At 38.0% G+C, this 21793-nt stretch overlaps 1 protein-coding gene across 1 annotated transcript; it reads right to left on the bottom strand.

Moving 5' to 3' along the window:
- Nucleotides 1-805: 805 nt before the first annotated feature.
- LOC141956879 (opsin-5-like) lies at nt 806-21583 on the bottom strand. Its single transcript, XM_074897736.1, has 5 exons — nt 21496-21583; nt 18035-18197; nt 16315-16442; nt 15453-15787; nt 806-1417 (listed from the first exon to the last, which is right to left on the bottom strand). Exons 1-5 carry the CDS (start codon nt 21581-21583, stop codon nt 806-808), a joined length of 1326 nt encoding a protein of 441 aa, XP_074753837.1.
- Between the last annotated feature and the right edge of the window lie 210 nt (nt 21584-21793).

Raw genomic sequence — 21793 nt, 5'->3', positions numbered from 1 at the left:
GAATCCCTGTCAGATCGGGATCTTCACATGGATAGTTTTCACAGGTTTCAGGGGTTGGCACCAGCAGATTCTCGCCCCTTATGGTATTTCTGGGCCAGGTTTTCACTGTCCTAATTCCAAAGTCCTATTTGGGAAACTGGGAATAACAAACATTGTCCTTGGGCAAGTTCTAAAATTACACCAAAAGGTAAACAAAAGTTACATACTATCTTGAATTACCAGAAATATTTTGATTTCATTCATGTGGAACAAGGTCAGAACCTGCCTGTTCATCTCAAAGCAAGGATAAAAATCACCTATACCTCCCAGCAAATGCAACATAAGCAGTCATTCAGCACTACTTCTTGGAAAACAGGCATTTCAGTTAGCATTTACCTTTTCAGTGGCTATAACAATTAAATGAGCATGAGCTTGTCCTTTTAAAACTCTAAACTGAGTTATTTATTTTGAACAGACCGAATATAAAATGTACATAGTTTAAAAAGTGGAATAACACTTTACAGAAAACCTCTAAATGGTTAGTGTATTCTCTCAAAAATGGAGTAAGAGGATGTTATGAAGTGCAGAGGATTTGTCTGACATAGTTCATGATGTGAACACAGCACAACATGCTGAAGTTGGCACAGCAAGAGTCATACAGCATTCATAACATGTCCATGCTGTAGCACATGTTCATTCAAAAGAGTATGAGAAAAAACAGGAAAACAATCTAGCAAATGGGGTAGTAGAAGGACTCTTTAGAAAAAGTTACATTCATAAAACCAGTATAACAACAGTAATGTCAGAAAGCTTCATGCAAGCAGCTCTAGAGGTCTGTAAATGTACAGTGCACAGGTACTGCTTCCAAGGTGATTTCCACGGTATCGATTTCAGTGCTTTTTCCTTCCTGCACAACCACCTTTACTGACTTCTTACCGGTCTGTCTTACTTTTTCTTGGAGGTTGCTCTCCAAGGACACAGTTTCTTGAGGAGCGTATTCCATAGCACTTAGCCTCTCCTGGCAGCATTTTGGATACCTTTGAAAGCATCCAAAAGTATCACTGCACTTTTCACAGGGGAAATAAGAACATTCTTCCACAATTGGCAGAGAGTTACAGCTAGGTTCATTTTTGCCCTTATTTGTTCTCAGGCTGATGTTCAAAGTTGATCTGTAATCCTGCGGTGCCTTGACACAAAACCAACTCCTGATGCATAGCTGCTGAAGCACTGTGAAATCTTTGGCAATGGTGTTTCGGAAATTGGGCTTCAGGAGGAGATAGATAACTGGATTGTAGAGTGTGGAGGACTTTGCAAAGACAGCTGGCACAGCAAAGGCTAATGGAGGAATCTTATCTATTGATCCAAAAGCTGCCCACATGGAAATGATGGCATAAGGGCTCCAGGCAGCCAAAAATCCAATGCACACAGCAACACTCAGCTTGCAGAGAAAAAGAGAAAACACTGAGTTAAAAAATTGCATGCATGAGAAAAGCAGCCACCAAAATAGTATGTGCATAAAAATACCACCTGATTGAACCCCCTTATTAAAAGTCTCCCCAAGCCTTCCATCATACCTCAACTGCTATCCAAACGCATATTTTTCTATCAACTATGTTCTGTCTGAAACTTACTTCTACCTGAAACTTTCAAAGTTAAAATGTATCACCTCCTACGTTTCTCCTCCTCTTCACTAAAGTGAAATGAAAACTCTTTTTAGACCAAAAAGGAATCCAACCTGAAAGAAAATATATCATTCTGGGGAAACATTTGTCTGGATTGCAAAGCCATGCCCATCTACTGTCTAATTCATGAGTAATACTGGTTTTCCTGGCTACAGAGTGTCTTCAATAATTTTACTGTTGGTGCTCAACTGGAGCCACTCACAGGCACCTGACAGCAGAAAAACAGATTAGCCCTGAAGGTGAATCAAATTAATGAATGTAAGTTAAGTCCCACCGAATAACTGTTTTTCCTAATAAACTCTATGATGAAACCCCGGGAAAGACTTTTAAAAAACTGCCAACAACCAACCAAAAACCAACGGGTTCTTAGTATAAATTGTCACAGAGATTTTACACATAAACCTTGAGAAATCTGAAGTAAACTGTAAGCATCAGCATATATAGGAAGACTAACCTGCTGGACATCGTTCTAAGTACTGCTTGTAACAAGTGCACATATATTTTAAAGATAGAAACAAGAATATTCATGCTCTTGAAGAAGTTTTGCAAGTCCATTCTTGCCAAAAGTATGTATTTCCAAGTAAGGAAGACAGTAGAGAATTTACAGTAGCAATGGATCCAAGGGACATAAGAAAATACATAAGGAAAGGGCTTTTGTTTTCAGCCACTAATTGTGCCACCTGCCTGAGCTGCCCTCTGCAAGTGGGAGTACAGAGCTGCTAACTAACTCAGTTAACTGCAAATCCACCACTTTTCTCAGCGAGGCTCTGGCTATAGATCCAAGGTTGCAAAAAACATGGGGTTTTTTATTAAGAGAGATGACATCGTTGTGTTGAGAGTGAGAATGAAAGAGGCCCTGAGCACAAACACCAGAGAAATATGTATTACATTCCTTTAAGGCATAGAGGGCTCCTCAAAATGCCATTATTTTCTCCCTAAATTTAGTAGTCTCACAAATTTTATTTTGCAAGAAGAAATGAATGGTGATTGCCAGGAAATATATACTACAAGTTTTATGAGGAATGTCTATGGCATTTAACTGTTTTTTCTACTAGGCTAAAATCTGTTTATGAATTAGCATCTGTCTCTAGAAAGCCATCCACTATAATAATACTGGCACTGGAGAAATTTACTATTTATGGCTGATAATCATTTAGAGCTCTAACCTGTTAGAGCTCACATGAAGTCCAAAGTTAAAGTCATTTGACAGACTTGAGAAACAAGGTATCTTGGCAGAATGAGACAGCTAAGAAATGATGAAGAGACAAATCCGCAAGATGGGGTGAACTTAATTTTTCTCTTTTTTTCTATAGCATTCTACTTTACATCAGCTGAAGGTCTGGCTCTATCTACGGATGTGCTGGTGCCATATGCATGGTTTTGTAATCCTCAACTGTCCATGGCCTGCATTCAAGACTTAAACTAAAAGCAGTTTCTGTGGCAAGTAATATGCCTTGGCCCTTCAGAATCACATTAAGAAGAAATGGACATTAGAATCGATGGGTGCATTTCCCAGGTGGCTTATTTATGGTATCAATTAGTCTTTGGGATTGTGATAGGCTTTACATTGTTCCTATGAAAAAAAAATTGCCACACATTTTCAAGGACCTCTCAGCCAACTTCCCAAACTGCATCAATACAGTTTCTACAGTAAGGATGGGGTTAAGCTTGCATAACTTGAGCTATCAAAAAATTTACATTCTAAATCTAGTCAGTCTATGTTTTTTATAACATCAAAGGAAAAAGAGACATATCTTCTGGAAGCAACTGATATCACTCAAATATCTATGTCTAAAATAGATGTGATGGATTGCTCTCAGGTCTTTGTCACTAACAATTTTGAGGCTGTACTTAAGACAACTAACTTTTAGTGGAGCACAAATAAGCAAAAGGAAACCCTTCTGAGATATCTGAGCATATCAACTGTACATCTAAATACATGCATGCAGAAAGAGACTTTGTTATTATCATTTATATTGTCATGCCACATGTTGAGAAGTCTGAATTTTAGCACAACAGAGTTTGGAAAACACTTAACACTTTCTGCCCATGGTAAGAAGTTTCAAGCCAGGCGTTTGATGAATTATCTCCATCTCCTCAAGACCAACAATGACTAACATGGTTCCAAGAAGATGCATGTGAGGAGTGGGCTGACTAGTGGAATGGCAAAGAACATCAAGATTTTCATAAACACAACAAAAGAGGATAATTTCAATGAGGCAAGTACAGGGAAACTTTGTGAACATTCACAAGAAATCCACCAAAGTACCAAAGCAGAGGACACTTGTGGTTTTGTCAGCAAACAAGAACAACAGCAGAGTTGTATAAGGACAACAAATGGGGAAACATTGTAGAGGCACGCTACACCTTCAAAGACATGTCCTTTAGTACACATTCTTGGAGACATGGTGTATTTGTATAACCATATCTTAGCTACCTCTGAAATACTGTATGTGCAGTGGTCAGTTTTCCTAAAATGATCAGAAATAGGTTACTGAAGGTACACTGTTCCAGTGAAACTAAGGAGGCAACAAAGCATAACGAGACAGCCATGAAGAGGGATTTCAATTACCTGCATATAAACTGGTCAAAGAAAATATCAGAAAAAAAATTTAAAGCAAAATAATGTTTTCCATGAGCTCTTTCACTGTAAGGGATGGAGTACTTGTGAGTGAGCATTGCTTTTTCCTACTGGTTCATACTTAACTTGCCAATGACTTCTAAAAAACTTTCTTAATTCAGTGCCTAATACAGTGGCCAAAGGTCACCTAAAAATGTACATAGCAGGACAGAAACAAAGCTACATCTGTTCTGTAATTCAGGCCTCAATAACCAACTAGAATTCTGTGAATATGTCAGGAAAAAACCTTTACTTCTGCCTCAGGTAAGTTATTTCCAGTGATAAGTTAATTTTACCCCTGAAATGGTTGTTCAGAATAAGGGATCTCCACTCAAAATTCTCACAGGACAGAAGAATCCCTACAGTTCTGTCCATCGTACAGGGATGTTATAAAAATATCATCACAGGATACATAGCACAGCTGGTGTATGTCAGTTCACTCACGCAGACTGGAACAAGCCCTGGCTATTGGCACAAGCTAAAAATCTGATTCAACTATTTCAAACTAGATGTTTGTTGGAGTACGTACTGAATGAGACAGGGTGAATTCAGCTTGTTGACACTTTTAAGTAAATGATGCTTTACAGGACCGAACCACTGGTGAGAATACCCCTGATGCAATGACAGCCAGCCAGTTACCCAGGCACAAAGAGGCAGCAGCACCTTGCTGTCAGCCTACCAGAAGCAAAGTCGTGTTACTTGCAAAGATACTGGTTTAAAGTAAGTGAAAAACAGATGTTATCAAATCATGTCTTTTGAAAACTAATTGAAAAACATAAACCACTTGATCATTGTGTTTTTTATTCAAAAAATTATTACAACAGAAATATCTTATTTGAATTCTTGCTGCCTAACTTCTAGATGTGTAACTCGTAGAGCTATTTTGCCCCATGTTTTCAACAGAATATTACTCATTTCCACATGCAAAAGCATATATGTATTTGAGAACATGCACACTAAAATTATGCATACATATCCTGTAATTGTACATACAAAATCCTCTAGAATATCTAAACTTTTTAGAAAAACAACAAAATGCCTTTTTCTCATGCATCTCTAATCATGCTCACAATGGAATGTGTAATTTTGCATGTCCAGTCCAGATTTCTCAATCTGTCCATCAAGATTATAAAAATTAGAACTAGAAACACAACACACCAACCACACTTGATACATTAAAAAAAAAAAAAATCTGAAACTACCCATGTTTTTCCACACCCCACCAGGAAAAGTATTTGTCACTTCCAATCTGCTTCCAAATAACAAAGTCTCTGGCCTATGGAAAACTACCAACATCTAGAAAAGATTTCCAGATTTGCAGTTCTACTGTATACACAGTGCACCAGCCATTCTCCTCATTTTTGCTCTCATCTTTCCTTATCACAGTCACCAAGGTAATTTGGATTAAACTACCCATATCATAAAGCATTACTCATTATAATTAAGAGGAAGTACATGAAGAATGAAAACACATGCATTACAAAAAGTCTATATCTATACATTTAATTGCTTCTGAGAAGCATTATTTCAAAGTTATGTTCCAGGCAGGTTTCTAGGAACTCATTTTGGCTGAATTTATTTTAAAATTGATTTATTTTTAAAAAGGATTTTAAAAACCTTGTAAGTAGTCCTAGTAGGAATTGGTCAATCATGTTCAAAAAACCTAAACATATATGCCTCAACAGTACTTTCTAAAAGTGAATTAACATGTAAGCATCTGGTCTTCAGTGCTGCAAGCCTGAATCATCGCTCATCCTTTTCACAGGTCACGTCCAGTTTGTCCTGGCCAGTATAAACAGATGCAAAGCATGCTTACTGCAAAAGTGTCATCAGTGAGTGTCACCCCGAGCCTCATGCATTTTTGTATCCTGAAGAATTATCTTGGCAGGCTGGACTACTTGCATTAGATAACATGCGTACTGGGTTTGCGTGGCAAGGTTTTGGTAGCAGGGCAGGGCGCTACAGGGGTGGCTTCTGTGAGAAGCTGCTAGAAGCTTGCCCTGTATCTGACAGAGCCAGTGCCAGCCGGCTCCAAGAGGGACCTGCCGCTGGCCAAGGCTGAGCCCATCAGCAGTGGTGGTAGTGTCTCTGTGATAACATATTTAAGAAAGGGAAAAAGTTGCTGCACAACTGCAGCCAGAGAGAGTGAGAATATGTGAGAGGAACAACTCTGCAGACACCAAGGTCAGTGAAGCAGGAGGGCAGGAGGTGCTCCAGGCACCGGAGCAGAGGTTCCCCTGCAGCCCGTGGTGCAGCCCATGGTGGGACAGGCTGTGCCCTGCACACATGGAGGTGAACGGTGGAGCAGAATCCACCTGCAGCCCGTGGAGGACCCCACGCCGGAGCAGGTGGATGTGCCCAAGCAGGCTGTGACCTGTGGGAAGCCCGTGCTGGAGCAGGCTCCTGGCAGGACCTGTGGACCCATGGGGAGAGGAGCCCACGCTGGAGCAGGTTTGCTGGCAGGACTTGTGACCCCGGGGGACCCACGCTGGAGCAGCCTGTTCCTGAAGGACTACAGCCCGTGGGAGGGAACCACACTGGAGCAATTCTTGAAAAATTGGATCCCATGGGAAGGACTCATGTTGGAGAAGTTCATGGATGACTGTCTCCTGTGGGAGGAACCCCACACTGGAGCAGGGGAAGAGTGTGAGGAGTCCTCCCCCTGAGGAGGAAGGAGCGGCAGAGACAATGTGTGATGAACTGACCACAACCCCCATTCCCTGTCCCCCTGTACTGCTGGGGCAGGAGAAGGTAGAGAAAATTAGGAGTAAAGCTGAGCCTGGAAAGAAGTCAGGTGTGGGGGGAAGGTGCTTTTAAGATTTGGTTTTATTTTCTTGTTTTTCTACCCTGATTTGACTGGTAATAAATAAACTAATTTCCCCAAGTTGAGTCTGTTTTGCCCATGGTGGTAATTGCTGAGTGATCCCCCTGTCCTTATCTCAACCCACAAGCCTTTTGTTATATTTTCTCTCACCTGGCCATCTCATCAGGGGAAGTGATTGAGAGGCTTTGCTGGGTACCTGGCATCCAGCCAGGGTCAGCCCACCACAGCATGAAATCTAGAAATGGGAATCACAAGTTTTCAAAATAATAATTTCAGACCAAACTGTAGCCCACTATTCCAGATTTAATCAGAAGCCAGAAGTCTCACTGAGCAAATTTATGTCTTTAGTAAGGCAAACAGATTTGACATCACAGACACTGAGCAGAGGAATTAAGATTGACAACGAACATGCTAAGATCATGATATAAAAGCATCAGCATGAAAAAAGTCTATCTAATCTTTCATTGTCATTCATTTAGTACAAGACTGCACCAAAAGGAGCAGGAGACAGGATGGGGCACTATCATGGTAGGTGTGGCAACAGGCCAATAGGCTGCCTGACACTGGTAGTTCTCTTGCTGGAAAAACTAAATTGATATCATTCATTTTCCTACTTAAACTACTCAGACATAAAGCTTTCTCCTGCATAGTGCCACTCAGCTAGACTCAGGTATGCAAAGAAAACTTAACCTCCAGAACCTCTCCCCAGCATTCCAGACATGTTATAAAGGGGCTCCATCTAACAACCAACACACAGTACCTGTACATGTATCCTGGACACGAAGACTGGGTTTTATAGTCTCATCGGCTAAACTGCTAAATAAAATAAGCTCAGGGACCACTGTTATGAATCTAACAGAGACTAGTCACCTCCACACTGCATAGTGTTGGGCCTTGCGTCTCACCAGCATTCTCTTGGTGTCTTGGTGGGCTTAAGACATAATTATTGGGGGTTCGGTGTACTTTTTTATTTTCAGTTCAAAGTGGTTTTATTGCATGAAGGAGAGTATTTGTTGCATGACCTAGGAAGGGGTGTTAGGATCATGTTAGAGCGCAGATGCTGCTGGGATAATACTAGCAACCCGTACAAGAGGGAACAGGTACAAGACAAATGTGCCACAGTCTTGCCCATATCACCTTTTGGTTTGCGCTATCTCCTGGCCTATGCCCAGGCACGGGTAAAAACCACACGAGGGAGCATGCTAACAGCTAAGCAACAGGGCAATCAGTGGGCCAGTGCTTATGATCCTTGGCCTGCTTTACTTTGACAATAGAAATTACCACAATTTCCTGCTACAACTCCTCAGATTCATTTGCTTTTATCTGCTGCCTTTTGCTTCCTAATTTGATAGGAAGACATCTGGATTCTCAGTTTTCTGGGTCTGCACTCCTACAGCATCTAACAGTACCAGCTCCTTTGCATTCTAGTAACATTTATTTCCACAACAAAATAGATTGCATATACTCTAGAATTCAAGGAAACAGACATGTACCTTACACCTGTGATACTAGGCTGCCCTAAGGATTCAAGGCAGGTTTACATCAATCAGTATTTCAAATAACAAGTGAAGATTTCAACATAGGTAAAAAATTATGAATGTTAAGATATTAGGAGACATTGCTGATAATTTTCTTACCTTTTCATAGCCCAGCATGGAGCTGTAACTGTAAGCATGGAGCTATAACTGTAAGCTTCACATAGATACCATTAGATAATAGTACATAGTGGGCTTGCTTCTTAACTATAAAATATATAAATACTGAATTATTTATATATCTGTCATGTAATTTCAGCAAGTTTTAATGCAGACCATCTAGATTATTTAGATCATTCAGTCCCGAACATCTACAACTCGGCACATGTGTCACTATTTTAGCACCTGCCTACAATTTCAGACTTAACAGCTGACAGTGTGTCAATTATCCACAAATTCCACTAAATCAGTACAAGCTGCAGATCTTTGACCAGCCTGAAGAACTCTTGTTTAAGTCTCCAAATATAATGCAGTAGCTTCAATGTAACAGCCAACTCTATGTTTAAAAATTTAATCTACAGAAGAATATCGTCCAGAAATATGAACAGAATTTGAAAATATATTATGAGAGTTCTGTAGTATTTTTTCACTATACTTTACCCTCCCTATAATGAACTCATTTGGGACTCAAATTAATGTTTGATACATCAACACATTCACTACAGCAGAGAAGATATAGAAAATTCTTCTATCTAGATAATAAGCTGACTAAAAAACATTCACTTTCAACTGAACATTATATACCTGTATGAAGACTACAGCATTATTGCTTAGCATTATCAGGATTACCAAGAATATCAGTAGGAAGGAGCAATGTACAGAAGGCATGGGAAAGAAGAGTTTCTTGTTCAAGTTCAGGACAGATACTTTTGAGTTTGGCCATGGACTTATAAAACCCTTTGCCTCCCAAGATCTTTTACAAAGAGCAGAACAATTGTAGCCTGTAGGCACAGATGAGGTAAACCCGCATGCTGTCAGGGCCAGTCTGTCCAACATGTCTGAGACAAATGGTAGGAATAGGCAGGGAAGAAGAGTTTGAATGTATTCAGTATCTTGCATGTCTTGACTTCAAGTATTTCTTTGTACAAAAGAGAATTTCCAGCATATGGAAGTTCCTGGTACAAAATTATTAATAAAGCATACTTCACTGTAATAATAAAGAGTTGAAAATAGAAAGTTAGAAGTAATTTTTCTGCTTTTTAAGAAATATATTGCAAAAAGCTTTTGAATAAGAAGTCTGGAGCATTAATGAATTAGAAGAATCAAGACTTCCCAAGGTTGTAATTTAAATTTAGAGAATTACATGCTGTCCTTCCTGTGAATCACATATGGCCCATCATTTGTCTCTGATTTGCTTACTTTGGCAGCCAAATTCATTCTTGTCTGCAAAACAGAAAAGATTTGCAGCAAGTGCCTATTTTTTCTTTATTTATTTATGCAACATGATTATTGCAGCAGAGCTTTAAAGGATTCTCAGTTTCCAGAAGCTGCAAAGAAGGAGAAATGAGCTCTCAGAGGCAATTAGATAAGACTACGACAAAGTCAATAAAATGATATTCTCTCCTTTCACTTTTAAAGGAATTGCTATGGGTGAAGCTGTTCTGCTGAGAATAAAAAGTTTTTCCTACAAATTGTTTCTGACAGGGTAAATGCAAGTCTTCAAAAATCTGTGAGAGTGCAAATGCATGCTTATAAGCAGCAAATTAATTCCACTGATTTTTTTATGCCTCAAGGAACTATTACAACCTCTACTTTGTTTTTCTGCAAAATAATAAGCCTGTGAGCCAACACACTGCTAAAACAGAGGAAGAAGTAAAAGAAATTAGAAATTCACAGGCTAAGCTTCAAAAATTCATGTAATGAATTTTACTCCTCCCTTCATTCAACAAATCACAAAAAAGTAAAAAAAGTAAAAACAATAAACTACTGATACAGTACTGTGGTTCAGAAAAAAACCCACCTGATTCATACCGGTGTCTACTCTAAAACAAATCAGTGGGTGTCTTTCCAATGATTACTCTGCTCTCAAGACCTTGGAACAGACCTTTGGCAGCATTTTTTTTAAGCAATCTGGCATCATTTTGTTCACTTATTCTTTTATAAGTTTATTTTTACTTAGAGACAGCATGTCACTGTATCTGCTGAGCTTAATCGTGCTGAGTTGTGCAAGATAAGGTAATTCTTCAACTGTCTCGCTAAAATATGGCAAAAAACATTTTTAATGCTAATTGCTACTGCCCCGATTTTTTTAGTAGCTGCCTATATATTTCAAGGTGAGTCTTACGATTAGCACACAGCTTACAAAAAGTATACATGATTTCATAGGACCTGCACATTTGGAAAGCCTAGGGTGTAATGAACTAGTCAAATGAGACCACACAAAAATGAAGACAACTTTACTGAAAGGTCTAAAGCATTATGGAAAGGTTTTTCTGATCCATTCTTACATAGGAGTCTAAAAGCCCTTCTTCTTTCACTCTTCACTACTATCAATGTTTATGCTGCACAGAAGTCAGCCATAAATGTGATCATCTATATTAAAATAACAGAATCTCAATTTCACATTCTCCCCAAATTAAATGTCTATTTTCTGCCATAACAAGCCTGACAGTAAGACACATTCAACACGTTCTTTATCAGTCAACCAGATTCGCCCATGCTTGCCCAAAGCCAATTGTCTCCACCTCAGATCAATAAATATTATACAGTTAATAGTGTAAGTAATGCACTAATGTAACTAAAGCATCTGTTTAAGGTGAACAAAATCAAGAAAAGCATTGAACAGCTGTAATTCTTCTTTTACTTCAGGAGTAGATTTACCCATTACAATGAATTATACAGATTTAGCATCTTTTATTCTAAACTATAAGTCTTCTTTGAAGAGTAACCTTTATCCAGTTTGATTTTAATTATATTTCCTATTATGTTCATAGATTTTTCCCACCTGTAATTAGCCACAGCTTTCAAGATTGCTTATACCAGTGGATATATAATACTTCCAGTTTCAGAGCAGTGCAACATCCTCCATTAATGTTGATGGTAAAATTTCTATTGATTTAATAAAAAAATAATTTAATGAGGATTAAAAAAACCCCAAGCATCGCAGAAATCCAATTTAAGACCAATTAACCTCCATGGTGTGTAGATTTGTGTTGTTTCTCTGCAAATCACTGCATTCCATAAGAACAAAGTTAGACACTCAGTTTCTTCAATAAAAAATTTTAGGAGAGAGATGTGGATTAGTCAAGCTTCTCCTATTCAGCCAAATGATATATAAGTGTTTTAAATCAGCTATTTAAGAGGTACCACAAATTACAGCCACAAAGAAATACAAGTTAAGTACCAGGAGATTTGTCCGAGGTCATATATGAAGTTTGAATCAGAACAAAAAATTGAACAGAATCTCCCAGGTCAAAGGTTTACCCCTTGTTATTTAAACTGAATGTAATGAAGAGCATTCAGAGATAGTATTTGGAAAAATATTTGATGAGACATGAAGTTACACACATGGTGGTTCTTCTCCTGTAACATCTAGGGGGAACTAGGATGTGTTTCTGAAATGACTTAATCCCAGGGAACTCCTGGAGAAGAGGCAATTTTCTACATCTCTACTTGTATTTATAATATTTATCCATCTCATCTATATGCTCAGAGCATGTGTTCTCCAGAAGCTGGCAAACCCATGCATCTGTGAAGAGATCACATGAGAACAATAGTGTCCTCTGTATGCATTATAATTGATTTTTATGGCACTATACAATAATAAAAGCAATATCAGTAGTTAGCCAACCTTGCAAATTCACAGGCACAAAAGCACTAAGAGAACTATTCAGCTCCCATTACATTTTCTAACAGTCTTGCTATTGTCATTCTAAATATCACAGAAAAAAACACTACAGACAGATCTTTTAACATGGGAAGTACATTAGTGATAGTGAATGTTATCTGTATTTTACTGTTCTTTTTCTAATAAAAATATTCAATTACTAATAAACAAACTAAAGTGGGCCTAAATTGAACTGAATGGTCTGGTTATGTTAACATGGTTTAGAAAGAGATAGCCACTTAGTGTGCAGGACAGTACAGATTAAAAGCAAACTGCAGGAACCTGGGAAACATTTATGCTTACAGATGAACCTGTGGCATTTTCCTGGAGCCTTGAGGCATCGGCAGTGGTCAAGGAAGAGCTTCCATAATTCAGTTTCTGGGCTTAGCTAGACTCTTAAGTGTCTAAGTCCCATTTTAAGTATCATTTTCTGGATTTTGCTTTTCAAGACTGAAGCAATGTCCAAGCACTTCAGCTGAAGCTGGATCAGACTGTGGAGGCACAGGCCAAACCTGACCAGGACTCCTAAGTTACAGTGACCTAATGTCAGAGGAAAGATGGAACAGGCTGGAGGAAGAATGGGCTATAAATTGTCTCTAAATTGACAGGTGCTACAAGGTAGTCTGTATTGTGGCTCAAATCCAGCAGGAAGAACTACAGTTCAACAAATAATTATTCCAAGCATGCCACAAAATTGACATGTTTTGGGTGGATTGTTTTAGCAGTTTCTTAAAAAAAGAAAACCCCAAAAGCATCTCTTCTCTCCTCTCTGCCTTTATGAGTTTGACTTAAACCATCCTATTAGCAGTTTATCATGTATAAGTAATTGTTGTTTGTATTATTATTATTATTCCAGGGTGAGATTCTCTGCAGATAAGCAGTCTAAGAGTAACTCAAAGAGTTTACCATCTAACAGTGAAGATGACAGTAATTTTGAGGGGAAAAATCAGGGAATAAAAGAAGAAATACTTGTCAGTACATGATAAGTAGTTCTGATAGTGCTCCAGCAGCCCAACCAGTATCAACCTCTATGTTATACCAGCATAACTTTTTGTGTTAACATCACAAAGGAAATTTTCAAGGAGATATTGTTTTCATTTTGTCAGTGTTTATTATAAGGAACTCATAAGAATGACAAGTAGCATTGATGGAACTGGGGTTGTTTAGTCTGGAGAAGAGGAGGCTGAGGGGAGACCTCATCGCCCTCTACAGCTACCTGAAAGGAGGTTGCAGAGAGCTGGGGATGAGTCTCTTTAACCAAGAAACAAGAGATAGGACAAGAGGTAATGGCCTCAAGTTTCACCAGGGAAGGTTTAGACTGGATATTAAGAAGCATTTCTTTACAGAACGGGTTGTTAGGTGTTGGAATGGGCTGCCCAGGGAGGTGGTGGAGTCCCCATCCCTGGAGGTGTTTAAGAGTCGGGTTGACATAGCGCTGAGGGATCTGGTGTAGTTGGGAACTGTCAGTGTGAGGTTAATGGTTGGAATAGATTGTCTTTTCCAACCTAGGCGATTCTGTGATTCTGTGAACATGCATGCACATTTCTGAGTGTTGTGAGCATACAGTGTAACCAGTATCTTGGTCTCGCTGAATGGGAGCATAGAGGTCAATTAGGACAAGCTATGAAGAGTCTTAAAAGTTAATTAAAGAATTAAAGGATAATATTTTGTAGTCAGATGAAAGACTTAAGAAAATTAATGTCTACTGAATAGCCAGAATGGGGCAGGAATATACTTAAGAGCTGGGATATGTTCTATTTGAGTTATTACAAAGTAGGAGTAGGTAAGATGTGGACATAACTCAGTTCTCAAGCTGCTTGGATTGAGGAAAATACTTTGTTTACAAGACCCTATGGTAGACAGGAGGATGGTGTTTCCCATGGCAGTCAAAACCAAGATACTCAGAGGGGGTGATGAGACAGATTAAGATGTCTACTGCAGCTACACTGCACTTGGTAATCTGAAGAGATGTCAGAAAGAGACCAATTTTGTTAGTATGAAAAGAGAAAGAAGGTCATCTACACAGAGGCACATCTGTGAGATATCCAACTGTATTTGGAAATGAAAGTATCTGTATTCTTGAACAGAAAGAGAAGATAAGGACCAAAGATGACTCCAAGCAGAAAGTTGAAGGGTGGTGAGGAAGATACTTTGAAGGACATGCAAACAAATAACTAGACAAGTGAGAGAAGAATTCACTGAAATCAAGCAGACAAAGATTTTCTACTGGAGATAATTAAGAGTCAAGAGGTAACACTCATGTCTTTCAAGAGATACATTATCTAAGAGTAAAGCACAACTAATGTCAGCTGCAAAGTTCCTCTTATTTTTGGTATATTAAAAAAGAAAGATCTGATCTCCTGGAAAGGGACAGTTTGGCAACAAGAAACAATTTCCACAACTTCTGCAACCACCGATTTAATTTCACTATAATCTAGTGAAACGCAAACCTTCAGAGGTTCAAAAAGTATTTAGAGATAAACTTTTCTGTGACTTTTGTCCTTAGTTCTGTCATACACAAGATAATTTGATCTCTACATTACTATTTAAACTCTTTAATGATATAAAGCTTACACATGGATCTTCTCAGATGTCTGTAGCTGAGCAAACAGAAGTCACTAACTCAGACTGGCTTACTGCATAAGCAGTAGTGCCTGAGCATGAGACCCAAACTCACCTTAACTTAGTGCTCCAATTTTTAATCTTTCCTTTGATCAAAAGTCTGAAATCTTAATTTTCCCAAGTAATGAAGCTCTGTTAGCTCAATTATCACCCTCCAGAAACAACATGGCTACTACTTGTATATTTAGCAATTCATTGCCATAGAGAAAATCAACACAAGACCATACTGTTGTCTGAGATAAAAATGCAGTAAGGACCAATTTTGTTTTCCGTCTTTATTCCCTTCTCAGGAACTTTCTTGGTCCTTACATGGTGCTCCCCAGCTATGCCAAAAACAGCCTGCCAAAGGCTAACTTTCGTATACCTTGACAGTAATGGCTTGCAGGTTGCTCATCCTGGCAGGGCCGGAGACATGCTGTTCCACTGCTTTCCTGGATTCTTTCACAGTTACCAGAATAAGAGAGTAAGAAGTGACAATTACTCCACAAGGGAGAATAAAACAGAAAACAAAGAGGACTACAGTGTAAGACATGGCCACAGTATTTATGTTGGTGGAACGCCAGTCAATGCAGCAGGCTGTGCCATAGGGCTCCACTCCATATTCTCCCCAATGAGCTAGGGGACAAGAGGCAAAAACTGCTGCGTAAATCCAAGCACAGGCTATCAAGATTTGTCCATGTTCTCTCCTGAACCTGTTTCCTGGAAGACACAGAACAATCAGTGAAAATAAGCATGGTTGCCATGTCTGCATGGAGTTTCCTATATGCAGGCACCTGAGCAGGGTAAATAAGAAGGATAACCTTAATAGTTGCAAAATATTATAGCATATTGAAGGTCTATAAGAACAGGGCATGGTTCACAGCAATTTGCAAAAAAATTAGGTAGCTGAATTCTCCGATACATGTAGGACACTTAGCACAACATAAATCTTTATGAATAAATCTGTATCAAGATGTAGCAATAAACTCTGACAAAATTAGTGCTTTCAGATTGGAACTCTTATTCCATGTTTCTAAATTATCGCCCTGACTTAAAAGAGCTTAAAACTAATCAATTGCATATATCCAGCCCTATAGTTAGTTATCAATGATCACAGAAATAAGAATTGTCTGCCTGGATGTAAAAGATAGCTTTTATAAAAATACACTCTAGGATATGCAACCCAGAAATGGCGGTCTATGTTGACATGAAAAATTGAGTCATTTAAGACAGAAAAATTAGCTTACCATAAGCTGGAAAACAAATTTTGAGGCAGCACACAGTGCTCAGTAATGTCAGTGTTGAGAGACTGCATATCCCAAACAGCACCCCACAAAATGCATAGAACAAGCAAATCTGTTTCCCATACAGCCACCTGGCAAATAAGCAAGAAAGTTAATTCTTAAATGCTATCCTTCTTTCTTAAATGCAATAATAAATGGTAGAAATATATTAACAGTTGTAGCCTTAAAAATTCAATAAAACTGCATGATTAAATTATTTGTTCGTCAATGATCAACGACTGGAAGTTTTTATCACTGGAAAAACTTACAACCAGTAAAGTAATCATGTCCTGCTTAATTTTATAATTCACATTTAATTTTTTTAAATTTTTATAAAATACAAAGCAGTATAACGTAATGATTATCATTCTGAAGAGAAAAATTGTAATGCTTGTCACTAGTAGGCCTAGGTCATAAAATAATACATCTTATTATTATTTCTGCTATCTTTACATACATTTTTGAAACTAGTTTTCACCAAAATCAACACATTCTCTTCTGAAGGTTCTCCAGAAAAACAAAAATTTGATCTGACTCTCTATACATCCTCCCTTTCTATTCAGACACTGGCAGTATTTGCAGTAGCAGTTATCAGAAGCCCCATTCTAGATTTTGAAGACATCACCTCCATAAGTTAATATATTTAGCAATATTTTAACAGAGGAAGTTATGTGGTAAAAACTGAAAAATTACTGAATTTTTTTCTCTTATTTTTTATTTTGATGACAAAATGAGAGAAAACTAGATGGGAGAAAGACAGAGTGAGATTTTGTCACATCAAACCAAAACCATTTTTTTAATTTTGGTTAATTGAAAAGAAAAAATTACCCAGGGATTATGTTGGGTGAGGTGCTCCCATCCCTTTTGTTAAATAAATTCTACTTAAATGCATTATTAAACACGCCTTCCTAGGCTTCTCAGTAAAGTGTTCTGGGAAGCCAAATCAACACTGTATATGCACATCTGTACAGTTGCGGGACATTCTGCAATAACTGAGATAAACCATAATATTATAAATACCATCCTATCCCAAATCCTGCAGCTTTTCTATCTTGTTCCCTTCTCTCAAACACTTTCATACTGCCTGGATTGCACAAATACTATCTGAGGTATGGTAATAAGTCTCCTAAACCTCCCAAACTTTAAAAGATCACAAAAAATAGATCTTGCACAACGATATGAGGTTGAATTCATGTGGATAAAGAGGAGAGAAGTGGGGAAGGAAGAAAGAAGTTCTACATTCTGAGTGTTGGCCTAAAAATTAATCCAGAACACCACATTTCTATGCATCAGCACTAGCACTACTGTTGGGAGATCATAAGTAAATTCAAGGTTTTCTTTTTGTGGTACCAGTTTTCACTGTCCAACTGACAAAAAAACTGAAGCATTTCACCGTCACTTGAATAATACTACCCATAAAGGATAAACACACTAGGAAGTGGATGTTTGGAACAAAAATCTTCTTGGCTCTGCAGAAATCAAGAAGGTAGTAACCTCCAATAGACACAAACACTAACATCAGCACTCCATAAGACTGCTGTTACAAAGCATTCTTCTCTCAATAACTCTAATTAATTTCCACTTTTATGACAAGCAAAGTGGCAGAGTAATTCAGTCTTCATCACTGACACAGCCCTCCAGAGCCTGCGGAGGATGTTAAATATCACGTGCATAGTGAACAAACCTGTGTGAAAGGCTGGAGGTTACAGCTAGAGGGTACAATGTCAGAGTCATACCAAGGTCACTGATGGCAAGGTTAATAATGAAGTATTCTGCTGGTTTCAACAAATTCTTTTTCTTATAGGAGACATACAGGAGAATACCGTTACCACACAAGGAGCATATTCCTGCAGAGAAACACAAGATGAAGAAAAAGTTACTTTCAGCCATCCCCGTTTTTTCCCTGCACAAGAATAATGTGCTGTCATCATAACTAGCATTTATCAGATAAACTTGTCTCTTTTTTATATTTGTTTTCTCTTCTTTATATTTAAATTGGGTTTTGAAAATTTTTTATCATTTTTCCTTGTTTCTTCCTGTTTTGTTCATTAAACTACCTACAAAGATCTAATGAATAATTTTATCCGTTAAATTAACTGGCCTGCCAAAAAAAAATGCCAAAACATTTTCCCTGTAGGAAGCTGGCATTAATTAACTCAGAGACAATATCCATCTGGCACCACACACATTTTCCCAGTTTCAGGTCTAGAGTTCTCCATTCACTCACCCTTCTTGCTTTCTCTTTGAGGCATTTTCTCAGAGGTGCCTGTTATAATTCCTTGTAATAATAGACAATATAGCAAGCATGCTGAATTATGCATGAAAGAGAAAAATGTAGTCAAGTAATGTCTCTACTGTGTGTAGATAGAGTTATTTTCTCTGGGAATGCTGGTTTTGCAATGAGACCTGTCAAGAAACTTAAGAGGGCTGTAAGTAGTCTAGAAAACAAGCAGCTTGCTCTCTACCTTTAAACAGCATCGAAAGCTATCATTAATACAGAAAGTTAGATAAGAGTTAGGTGACCACCAGTTTAGAAGGTCAGACGAGAGCAAAAACCCAGAATTTTAAGCTGCCTTTTACAGACACACAAGAACAACACTTTAAAATATAAAAGCTTCAGAGGGCCATGGAAACAAGAATGCCTAATAAATGGAAGAGTTCATTAATTAACGCCATGTGAAATCAAGCTGTTGAAAAGAGACCAAGTGCTTTTGTGGACCTCACTGTTTGTTCCTGCATACCTTTGGAAAAAGCAACACTTTACCTATAGAATATAGGTAAATATTGACCTGTAAATTGAGGTTAACAAGTTGCATAGAGACTGCAAACCAACACTGGCTTTGGATTATACCCATAAGAGAATACCCTTCATTTAATTATATTCTCACAAGAAAAAAAACACAACATAATTTTCCCAAGTATTCTACAGATTATGGTATTTTCTCACAAGGAAACAGCAGATTAGCAAGTAATGTTAGACACTGATACTAAATTCCTTTCCATCACTGATCTCCTTAAACCCATTTAAGATATTTGTAATTTAAAATCTTCTGGAGAGAGAAAAAACATTCTCCTTGAATTCAATTCCAAACATCGTTCCAAACATTTTTCTTCCAAGACTTAAAAAAAAAACAAACAATAAAAACACAGTAAAAGTCAATCTTTTTTTATTATTCTCATTGTATTTCCATATTTTAATATTTTTCAATGTTTCAATTACATTTCAACCTGATTATCACTTGGTTTCTCTGACAGGAACATTACCTAAGCAGAATCAGGTTGGCTGAGGTCAAGGAGCACAGATCATCAAACTATCAGGACATGTTCTCTCACTGTTCCTAGTAAGATTAATTTTAACCAGAACACAAAAATTGTGGCCACATCAGAGATACCAGTTATACTTAAATATCTTCAGTGGCTTTAATACAGAAGACTCAATCATCATATTTTTCCTTAGCAAAGACACAAATTATTTTTTTTGCTTTTATTTCCCTTGGTGTCTGTTCTTGTATGAATTACCAGCTCAAGTCCATATACAGTTTTTTAGTATGTACCAGCTGACATCATAGTCACTTTGGGATCTGGCTGACTTTATGGTCAAAGCCATGCCAGTTCACCTATGTTTCCATTGTGAAATTCCTGGAGGAAGAGATGGGAAGAGATTTTATCTAAACCATTTTTTTTTCTTTTTAAGCATATAATTTTTCTTTCAAATCTTTTGTGCAACTCTTACAAAATACTACCTACTGAAAACCTCTTCTCCATGTTTCCCATTCCTCTTCATATTAGCAACTGACTAATATGTACAACTACCATAGTAGATACTGGGGATACATCCTGAAAAAAAAGACTCAATGATCTGAGAGTGGTTGACTATCACAGGATCTAGAAAGAGAAAGTTAAAAAGAAAGTTGTGAGGCAACGCTATATTGTATGACTAGGTGAACAAAGATGGGAGAGGAGAACATGGGACAGAAATTAAATTTTCACTATTTTATCACCAGTGTTGTCAGTGAAGAGGCCTGCATCTTATTTGTTGTCAATAGCACATAGAAAACAGCAAAACCAGAAATAAAGCTACACAAGAAAATTTCAGTCCATCTGGCAGTAGAAAAATAGCATGAGGTTTCTGATAAGAAATTACCCTATCATTAGCTAAACCAGCTTTTTCAGGAGTAGAAATACTGTAGCAATGTGTCTCTAAATTGACATGCATTATCCAGCCAGGCTATAAGTCTTCTCAAACTCAGCTATCCATATACAGCTACACTCTAAAATAAATAGGGCTTACATTCATTTAATTTTCCAATCAAAACATTGAGAAAACATGTTGAAACACGTGTGCCATTAGGATGCAAATGTTCATTGACAGGACTAAACTCATGGGTTTACTCTTTGTTGGTGCTATTTTACTTTGCATTAATCCCATACTTCAGGGCTAATACTGGTTTCCTTAGGGAAGGAAAATTTATGTTAGGACAGTCATTTGGCCACTATATTTTTGGGTTTTCACCATCTTCTGAAGCACCAGACATCACCCATGCCTACTGACTGCATTGACATCTGGGTTGCGTTTCCTGGCCTCTGGCTCATGGTTACACCGGTCGGTACCTTTAGGACTGGATCTAGATTTTTCTCCTCAGTCAGACCAGGACTGTGGAGGATAAATTTGCCTCCTCTCCAACAGCATAATCCTCTCCCCAGAAATCTCACTTTCTAAGCCAGGGACAGGACGCTGACCATAAAACTGATCTTTCCAGTACCTTCCCAGACATGTTTTAATTATGGATTTTGGTATTCTACTTCAGGCAGGAGTCAAGATATGTTGTTCTATGGTTTTTAATGATGTGCGGAAGAGATGCTCTCTTGTTTAGACTTAACAATGATCATACAGAGGCCGAGAACTGCCAAGGCCTCAAAAACCAGTGTTCCTGGCCAGCTTTATATCCTTGGTACGGAATAAAGTTTTTGTACCTAACATAATCACAGGTTAAAAACCTTTTGATGATTTTACTCTATGCTTTTTTTTTCCCTTTTTATGAATAAAGAAGTTCATCTGTGTCAGAAACAAATTTTAGTTTTACAGTCAAGTCTCCTTACCATATCAAATACAGCCAAAGCTCTATACCATGAAACCATACTTACCAAATACCACATAACATATTCCAACAACAATATCAGCTGATTCTGTTATTTTGGACTGGAATGTTGAGTTACCAAATGATGGGCCCATCTGAAAAACGAAACAGGAGACAGTATTAGAAATCCAGTATCCAAGCAGGCACCTGTGAGCTCTTTGCAAGGTTGTAAGATGTTTTGTTGGGGAAGGACAGGGAGAATTTTATTTTATTTTCTGAATTAACAATTAATTTATCTGAATGGATAGTACAAAGAAGATGGAGCCAGGCTCTTTTTAGTGGTGCTCAGCGGCAGGACAAGAGGC

This window comes from Athene noctua, chromosome 2 (assembly GCF_965140245.1).
Source record: "Athene noctua chromosome 2, bAthNoc1.hap1.1, whole genome shotgun sequence".
NCBI classification, from domain to species: domain Eukaryota; kingdom Metazoa; phylum Chordata; class Aves; order Strigiformes; family Strigidae; genus Athene; species Athene noctua.
The sequence above is the reverse complement of the archived record's forward strand: the minus strand, read 5'-3'. Positions and strand labels throughout refer to the sequence as shown.

Excerpts from the sequence above, each read along its gene's own strand:
- LOC141956879 (XM_074897736.1), bottom strand. The coding sequence starts at position 21,583 with ATGGGCCCATCATTTGGTAACTCAACATTCCAGTCCAAAATAACAGAA. Across the intron at positions 18,198-21,495 it reads AATATGTTATGTGGTATTTG|GAATATGCTCCTTGTGTGGT; the intron begins GTAAGTATGGTT and ends GTTTCTCTGCAG. Across the intron at positions 1,418-15,452 it reads TGCAAGCCATTACTGTCAAG|CTGAGTGTTGCTGTGTGCAT; the intron begins GTATACGAAAGT and ends TTTCTCTGCAAG.